Source organism: Myotis brandtii, unplaced genomic scaffold (assembly GCF_000412655.1).
Source record: "Myotis brandtii unplaced genomic scaffold, ASM41265v1 scaffold458, whole genome shotgun sequence".
Taxonomy (NCBI): Eukaryota; Metazoa; Chordata; class Mammalia; order Chiroptera; family Vespertilionidae; genus Myotis; species Myotis brandtii.
Genome location: NW_005367516.1, coordinates 470,442 through 479,785, shown reverse-complemented (window position 1 = coordinate 479,785; position 9,344 = coordinate 470,442). Strand labels below are relative to the sequence as shown.

General features: G+C 54.2%; 1 protein-coding gene across 1 annotated transcript in view; it reads left to right on the top strand.

The window, feature by feature from the left end:
* SLC22A2 (solute carrier family 22 (organic cation transporter), member 2) overlaps nt 1-9,344 on the top strand; it is a 23,198-nt gene that overhangs the window by 1,699 nt on the left and 12,155 nt on the right. The window contains exons 3-4 of the mRNA XM_014546940.1: nt 2,100-2,203; nt 7,909-8,063. Of these exons, the coding sequence (XP_014402426.1) occupies nt 2,100-2,203; nt 7,909-8,063 (259 nt within the window). The remainder of the gene's footprint in view (nt 1-2,099; nt 2,204-7,908; nt 8,064-9,344) is intronic.

The following is a 9,344-nucleotide window of genomic DNA, read 5'->3' as shown; positions in this document are numbered from 1 at the left end:
GGCCTTCCCCCGCCAGTGCCTCAGCTACGAGGTGGACTGGAACCGGAGCGGTCTGGACTGCATGGACCCGCTGGCAGGCCTGGCAGCTAACAGGAGCCTCCTGCCGCTGGGCCCCTGCAGGCACGGCTGGGTGTACGACACGCCCGGCTCCTCCATCGTGACCGAGGTGAGTGAGGCAGGACTTAAACCGACAGCAAATAGTGCAATAAACTGATTGAAAATAGACCCAGAGCCACAGAAGCACGAACAGACTGTTGAACCTCAGAGGGAAGGCAGGAGAGGGTGGGTGGGAAGAGATCAACCAGGGATCTTGTCTGCATCTATGCATCTCCCGTGGGCACAGACAATGGGGAGGTGAGGGCGGGGGTGGGGGGTGACGAGAGCGGGCTGGAAGAGGTTAATGGGGGGAAAGGAGGATCTATGTAATACTTTCAACAATAAAGATTAAGAATTTAAAAAAATAGTGTAGCTTTTCTTATGGAAGAAGCCAATAAGGCCCACGCATGCTCTTTGGACTCAGGGTATCTTAGAAAATCCCGGTTTCTGACAAAAACATGCAGCCTCTTATTTGTCTGGAGTGTGAGTGGATTAGCTAAAACCCGGGTCAATTCGATCATGATTCTCATTTATGCAACTCCCAGCTGTAAGAAACAAGCAAAGGCCAATGAGAATTCCCGGAAATAATGCCAGGGAAGGGAAAGATTCAAGCCTCCTCTCCCTCTGGCCGCCCTGCCTCCCCCTCCACTCCCCCATCGCGGCGCGGAGGGTCCCCTGCGGGCCCACCTGAGCGGTGCCTGCCGGACTCGCTGCACTGGTCTTGCTGGCCAGCTGGGGTGGGAGCTGATGCCATGGTGCCCTTATGTTACTAAACACCAGAGGCAACATAGCATCTAATTGCAATCTAAGATCATTTCAATAAATATAGAGGAAACAAAAAAACAGAGATGTGCTCTTCCTAGAGGCAAAGCAAAATGGGGGTGGGGGGCAATTATCCCGAGAACAGAGCACAGAGCATGCCGCTGCCTGGCGCCATGGAAGACTGGGTGGCTCGTGTGGACAGACCTTCAGCGCGAGGGGCCTTGTTTAAGGGCCTCAGATGGTCTCGCAGTTGCATGAAACGCTGAAGGTCACAGAGTTAGCCCCACACAGCGCTGAGGCTTTACAGGGGCCACACTCCTCCCTTCCCGCAGAGATGAGGAATCAGGCCCTGAGCCGGGGAAAGTTTCGCCCACGGCCGCGGCGTGAGAGGATTAGCGGCCAGCCCCAAGCGGGTTCGCCTGCCTTCCAGGCCAGCACCCGGCTCTCCTCCCACACTCCCTCCTGTTCCAGAGAGAGCCAGTGTCACAGCCTCAGCAAGACGCCCCCAGTCGGTCCCCCAGACATCAGCAGGGGTGGGGAGCGTCCAGCCCGAGGGCCGTACAAGGCCCTGCCAAGGCATCAGGTGTGAGTTCTAATTACATGTTTGACCAAACAGAGCAGGCTAGTTTTAAAGTTGATTTTAACTTTGTATGGCCTGCGAAGGATGTTATAAATATCCAAATGGGCCCTGGCTGGTTTGGCTCAGTGGATAGAGCGTCGGCCTGTGGACTGAAGGGTTCCAGGTTCGATTCCAGTCAAGGGCACATGCCCGGGTTGTGGTCTTTATAAGTAAATAAATAAGTAAATAAATATCCAAGTGGCCCTTGGCAGAAAAAAAGCCCCCCCCCCCAGGCCCCGGCCTTAAAGAGACAGCAACGAGACGAGGAACAACCCAACCTACTCCAGGCAGCTTTTGTGTCCTGTTCACACACCTATTTGTGCACTAAAATTAGAAAGGGAAATTGTTCTGTGCAGAAATGAAGTAACCACCCGATTTCAGCTGATGTAGCCAGCAACGGAGTTTAGCCTAACGACCTACGGCCAGGCGGGATGCTAAACAGACTACGGGACAAATCTTTTGGTCGTGTGGGGAAATTAACAAATGGCAAGAAAAGTGGGTTCCTGCCTCCCGGCCCATCCGCCCCACGCCAGGGACACGAGGGCAGCTCCCCGGGCCGAGGCGGGTCTGACCGTTTGTTTCCTTTCTCTCCGGACGCGGGACCCCTCTGGCCCCTCGGCAGTTTAACCTGGTGTGTGCCGACTCCTGGATGCTGGACCTCGTTCAGGCGGCCGTGAACGTGGGATTCTTTGTCGGTTCCATGGGGATCGGCTACATAGCAGACAGGTGGGTGCCTCGGGCTCCGGAAGCACGTGGGTTCAGCTGTCCCTGCTGGAATGCCAGGCTTCTCACAGTCCACAGACTACAGATGCCTGCCTCGCAGCACTGCCTGGGCCACCTCAGGTTTCCTCTGCGAGAGATAAGCCTGGCCCCTGGGTTACCCTGTCCTCTGGGCCCTGGAGAGAGGGCTCGGTAGTTGGCAGTGGTTCTGCCCAGGGGCTATGCAGAAGCCTAGGGTGAGAGGGCGGGTAATGGATGGTTTGACCCAAGTCCTTCTTCCTCACCATCCACCCGGGCGAGGGGAGGGGAAGAGAGGGAGGAAAGGTGTTGAGAGGCTGGTGCACCCGCAGCTCCATCCACCACACCCCTTCTGGGACTATGTGCTCAGCTCCTTTCAAAGGCTGCTCCTGGGACTCTGTGGGAGCCCATGAGGCAAAGAGGAAGGTCATGTGCTTTTATTTCATGGCCTCAGAGCTGAGGATGGCTGTTTGGAGATGACCCCGTAAGTCAGGAGAGCCGCGCTGAGGGGAGGGGCAGGTCCAGAGTCCCCTGGGCTCCTTCCAGTGCGTGGCCCTCCTGCTGGCTCCTGGCCCCCTCTCCGCCTCCCTCACTGGGCCTTCCCCCGCCAGTGCCTCAGCTACGAGGTGGACTGGAACCGGAGCGGTCTGGACTGCATGGACCCGCTGGCAGGCCTGGCAGCTAACAGGAGCCTCCTGCCGCTGGGCCCCTGCAGGCACGGCTGGGTGTACGACACGCCCGGCTCCTCCATCGTGACCGAGGTGAGTGAGGCAGGACTTAAACCGACAGCAAATAGTGCAATAAACTGATTGAAAATAGACCCAGAGCCACAGAAGCACGAACAGACTGTTGAACCTCAGAGGGAAGGCAGGAGAGGGTGGGTGGGAAGAGATCAACCAGGGATCTTGTCTGCATCTATGCATCTCCCGTGGGCACAGACAATGGGGAGGTGAGGGCGGGGGTGGGGGGTGACGAGAGCGGGCTGGAAGAGGTTAATGGGGGGAAAGGAGGATCTATGTAATACTTTCAACAATAAAGATTAAGAATTTAAAAAAATAGTGTAGCTTTTCTTATGGAAGAAGCCAATAAGGCCCACGCATGCTCTTTGGACTCAGGGTATCTTAGAAAATCCCGGTTTCTGACAAAAACATGCAGCCTCTTATTTGTCTGGAGTGTGAGTGGATTAGCTAAAACCCGGGTCAATTCGATCATGATTCTCATTTATGCAACTCCCAGCTGTAAGAAACAAGCAAAGGCCAATGAGAATTCCCGGAAATAATGCCAGGGAAGGGAAAGATTCAAGCCTCCTCTCCCTCTGGCCGCCCTGCCTCCCCCTCCACTCCCCCATCGCGGCGCGGAGGGTCCCCTGCGGGCCCACCTGAGCGGTGCCTGCCGGACTCGCTGCACTGGTCTTGCTGGCCAGCTGGGGTGGGAGCTGATGCCATGGTGCCCTTATGTTACTAAACACCAGAGGCAACATAGCATCTAATTGCAATCTAAGATCATTTCAATAAATATAGAGGAAACAAAAAAACAGAGATGTGCTCTTCCTAGAGGCAAAGCAAAATGGGGGTGGGGGGCAATTATCCCGAGAACAGAGCACAGAGCATGCCGCTGCCTGGCGCCATGGAAGACTGGGTGGCTCGTGTGGACAGACCTTCAGCGCGAGGGGCCTTGTTTAAGGGCCTCAGATGGTCTCGCAGTTGCATGAAACGCTGAAGGTCACAGAGTTAGCCCCACACAGCGCTGAGGCTTTACAGGGGCCACACTCCTCCCTTCCCGCAGAGATGAGGAATCAGGCCCTGAGCCGGGGAAAGTTTCGCCCACGGCCGCGGCGTGAGAGGATTAGCGGCCAGCCCCAAGCGGGTTCGCCTGCCTTCCAGGCCAGCACCCGGCTCTCCTCCCACACTCCCTCCTGTTCCAGAGAGAGCCAGTGTCACAGCCTCAGCAAGACGCCCCCAGTCGGTCCCCCAGACATCAGCAGGGGTGGGGAGCGTCCGGCCCGAGGGCCGTACAAGGCCCTGCCAAGGCATCAGGGGTGAGTTCTAATTACATGTTTGACCAAACAGAGCAGGCTAGTTTTAAAGTTGATTTTAACTTTGTATGGCCTGCGAAGGATGTTATAAATATCCAAATGGGCCCTGGCTGGTTTGGCTCAGTGGATAGAGCGTCGGCCTGTGGACTGAAGGGTTCCAGGTTCGATTCCAGTCAAGGGCACATGCCCGGGTTGTGGTCTTTATAAGTAAATAAATAAGTAAATAAATATCCAAGTGGCCCTTGGCAGAAAAAAAGCCCCCCCCCCCAGGCCCCGGCCTTAAAGAGACAGCAACGAGACGAGGAACAACCCAACCTACTCCAGGCAGCTTTTGTGTCCTGTTCACACACCTATTTGTGCACTAAAATTAGAAAGGGAAATTGTTCTGTGCAGAAATGAAGTAACCACCCGATTTCAGCTGATGTAGCCAGCAACGGAGTTTAGCCTAACGACCTACGGCCAGGCGGGATGCTAAACAGACTACGGGACAAATCTTTTGGTCGTGTGGGGAAATTAACAAATGGCAAGAAAAGTGGGTTCCTGCCTCCCGGCCCATCCGCCCCACGCCAGGGACACGAGGGCAGCTCCCCGGGCCGAGGCGGGTCTGACCGTTTGTTTCCTTTCTCTCCGGACGCGGGACCCCTCTGGCCCCTCGGCAGTTTAACCTGGTGTGTGCCGACTCCTGGATGCTGGACCTCGTTCAGGCGGCCGTGAACGTGGGATTCTTTGTCGGTTCCATGGGGATCGGCTACATAGCAGACAGGTGGGTGCCTCGGGCTCCGGAAGCACGTGGGTTCAGCTGTCCCTGCTGGAATGCCAGGCTTCTCACAGTCCACAGACTACAGATGCCTGCCTCGCAGCACTGCCTGGGCCACCTCAGGTTTCCTCTGCGAGAGATAAGCCTGGCCCCTGGGTTACCCTGTCCTCTGGGCCCTGGAGAGAGGGCTCGGTAGTTGGCAGTGGTTCTGCCCAGGGGCTATGCAGAAGCCTAGGGTGAGAGGGCGGGTAATGGATGGTTTGACCCAAGTCCTTCTTCCTCACCATCCACCCGGGCGAGGGGAGGGGAAGAGAGGGAGGAAAGGTGTTGAGAGGCTGGTGCACCCGCAGCTCCATCCACCACACCCCTTCTGGGACTATGTGCTCAGCTCCTTTCAAAGGCTGCTCCTGGGACTCTGTGGGAGCCCATGAGGCAAAGAGGAAGGTCATGTGCTTTTATTTCATGGCCTCAGAGCTGAGGATGGCTGTTTGGAGATGACCCCGTAAGTCAGGAGAGCCGCGCTGAGGGGAGGGGCAGGTCCAGAGTCCCCTGGGCTCCTTCCAGTGCGTGGCCCCCTCTCCCCCTCCCTCACTGGATGGTGCAGACACTGACACTGTCCTGGACAGAAGGGAGCAGCTGGGTGGCTGCGCCTCGCGGCTGGTTAAGCGAGCGAGTTAATGATTCTCATCCCACCCAAGGCAGGAGACCGGTTCTAACTCTCCTGACACTGCATTCCTGGGCGATCATCCCCACTCACCCACCTTCCTCGTGGCCTCATTACTGTTCGCACTTTCAATCCCGGGTAGAGCTGATTACTCACGGCTCTCCCTCAAGATGCTGGTCCTTCCTCACCACTGGATCTTCTTTTCTTTTTTCTTAAATTGTCTGAAGTTCTGTTGGTTTTGCCTCTTTTTCTGTTCTATCTGTGTGTGCACGTAAGAGTGTGTGATAAGATAACCACCCCCGGGCTCAAAAAAAAAGGCAATTTATATATTGCATACTTAATGCCTATTTCTGAACAATTTTCAGATTTATACAAGAATCTCATGGAAATCTCTTTTATGCGACAGAATAAACCAACATTAAATAGATTGTTTTCTGTGAGATTTTTTAAAAATATGACCTGACAGATAATTACAGCGTCTTTTCAAAGAAAACCGGGGATGGGGGAGGGGGAGATCATGAAAAAGTTGTAAGTAAGAATACTGAGTCTGACACCAAGTCAACTCTCTGGAGGTCAGCTTTGCAAATGGAAAGTGGGAAGGAAAGAAAACGAGTGGGGGGAGGGAGGGAGGAAGGAAGGAAAAGGGAGGGAGGACCGATGTTAGGGAATTTGAAAATAACCTTTCTGTTAGATATCTAATTTATTTCATCACCCACAACCTCCTGAAGAGTGGTTTTGAGGATCACCTGACCCCAAAAAGGAATCTCTCACCAAGTCCAGGTTCCTTGTTCTAACAATCAGTCATTCCAAGTGCTGCATCGAGCGGTGTGCGATCCGTGTCGGACAGCTGGCTCTGAGGGGAAAGGCCCCGATTTGCAGCACTCGCTGATGCCCCTGGTGTGAATACTCCCCCATGGCCCACTGCAAGCTACCGAGCTGAGGCCACTGAGCACCGGGTTGGCTGGAGCCAGGCACCGTGCTGTGTGCTCCCACCGCACACACAGCAGAAAGTCACAAATAGCCGAACCGGTTTGGCTCAGTGGATAGAGCGTCGGCCTGCGGACTCAGGGGTCCCAGGTTCGATTCCGGTCAAGGGCATGTGCCTTGGTTGCGGGCACATCCCCACTGGGGGGCGTGCAGGAGGCAGCTGATTGATCTCTCTCATCGATGTTTCTGGCTCTCTGTCCCTCTCCCTTCTTCTCTGTAAAAAATCAATAAAATATATAAAAAAAAAAGAAAGTCACAAATAACCTCATGAGCATCTATAATGGTCAAACACCGCGACATACTGGGAATCGATGCGTTTTACATATTTATTACACGTGTTTTTAAGTGTAATTTACCTAATTATAAGCATATAATTTAACTTTGATGGCTGTTTAACAGTGAGCTCACAGCGTGTCTGAAAATATAGCAGTGAGCTCTCAGGAGCCGGGGCCTCCCAGAATGGATGGAACTGGCTCAAAGCAGAATCAAGGTCCCCGTGGGTCCCAGTCAACTTACCCAACCACGTGGACACTTCCAAGTCGAGGTCTCCTATGTGCCAGTCGCTGTGGTGGGCACCCCCATGCCTCGTATCTCAGTCAGGGTCAGGACAGTCTTCAAAAGGAGAGTTGAGGCCCCAGCCAGGTAGCTCAGTTAGTTAGAACGTCATCCCGATACACCAAGGTTGCAGGTTCAATCCCTGGTCAGGGCACATGCAAAAACCATCCAATGCATGCATAAATAATCATCCAATGAATGCATAAATAACCATCCAATGCATGCATGCATAATCATCCAATGCATGCATAATCGTCCAATGCCTGCATAAATAATCACCCAATGCATGCATAAGTGGAACAACAAATCGCTGTTCCTCCCTCTCTTTGTGTCAGATTTGACCATTCCCAGTTTTGCAGAGGAGCACACTGAGGCTCAGTGAAATGAAAGCCGTGCTTCCCCATGTTAATGTACAGATGACCCCTGGGGACCCTGTGAGAATTTAGACTCTGGAAGAATGACCCTGGCCCTCAAACCCTCACAGCGAGGGACTGAGCGGTGCCCTGGTCCTGGGTGAATGGGCTTCTGTGCCCAAAACGCAGGCAGAGTCACAGGGGGAAAGTCTTGACCAGGACCCACCTGAGCCAGGCTCTCGCCCATAATTCAGACGTTAGAGCTCCGTAACTTCCATGACTTTCCACAACCTTCGCGCATCTAATCTCACCCTCTTCACTCTCCTTGTTTGCTCCTCGCAGGTTCGGCCGCAAGCTCTGCCTCTTGCTTACCATCCTCATCAACGCTACCTCGGGAGTTCTCATGGCCGTTGCCCCGACCTACCTCTGGGTGCTACTGTTCCGCCTGGTCCAAGGGCTGGTCAGCAAGGCCGGCTGGGTGATCAGCTACATCCTGAGTAAGATGCTGTGACTGCAGCGGGGAGAGCGCAGGGTCGGTGCTGCCAGAATGCAGGCAGGTGGTGGGGTGGAGGCACAGGGACCCGCCTTCCAGACAGCGTCCAGACGGGTGTCTTTTCTGCGTCAAGAGCTCCTAAAATCCTGTCAGTCCGCTCAGCGTGCGTTCCTCCATAAAGAACACAATGGAGTCGGCAGCGAGGGTCAGCATCGCGCCATCGGCTTCTTACGTAACTCCTTAGGAATCTGTGTTTTCTGTGCCCTGGGGTAGGACATGGAGAGAAAATCTAGCCTGCGAGGCCGATCCATGAAGAAAAGGCAGGGCTGAGAGCTGCGTTAGGTTTATGAGGGACTTTAATACTTTGCCGAAAGCCATTCCAGCAAAGCACAGTTAGCCTCGATGTAGATGCGAGGAGGCTGAGAACACGAGGGCTTGGCCGGTCTAGGCTCCCCAGCCCAGGGCAGGGCCGGGAGTGTCACTTACATCCTACTCACCAGCAGCCAGACTTGGGCTTCCACTCCATGGGGTGCAGGAGAAGGCTTGGCTTCTAGAAGCACAGCATCCTCAAGGCGGCATCAGAACAAATGCCCACCATCAACAGGCCCCGGGCATTGCTTTCCCTTCAGCGACCTTTGAACAGCATCCAGGTACAGGGAGGGGGACACGTGAAACTGAAATAACAATAGCAAAGCTCTCACGACACACGAGAGACCTAGACTCCGTGCCTGAAACTCTAGCTGGTCACACGAACTTGGGGTTCTGGGAGATGAAGAAGGAGGGCGCAGGGTACTGTTGGCTGCCTGTCACGGCAGCCACCTAACGATGTTTGGGCCACAAAGGAATTCGCGTACCCAGTTATTCGAGCGGTAATTTGGTTGCAGGACACGCAGTATGTAGAACTGTGTGGAATTCAACGGTAGGAACTGAAACCCTTTCAGCCTCCGCTCCGCTCTTGCCCGTCCCTCGGCACGGCCTGCGGGAGGCCTGCCTGTGGAGGAAGCTTCTGTGGCGGACGGGCATTTCTCTTTAGGGAGCACTCGCCTCCTCTGGTTGAACTCTGCTTTAAGGTGCTTTGGGGTCATTCACAGTCATTGACAGTATTTTTAGGGTGCATTTCTGTTTGGTTTATAATGGGTTGAAGTCTTCGACACAATTCCCAAACGTTTTAAACAGAAACTCTGTGGCTCGTGGAGTATCTGAATTTCAATTCTAGTACGTTTGCGATATGGGAATAACTACTCCCTAAATTCTTGTAGCACAGATTCCGTACGCCTGCCGTGAT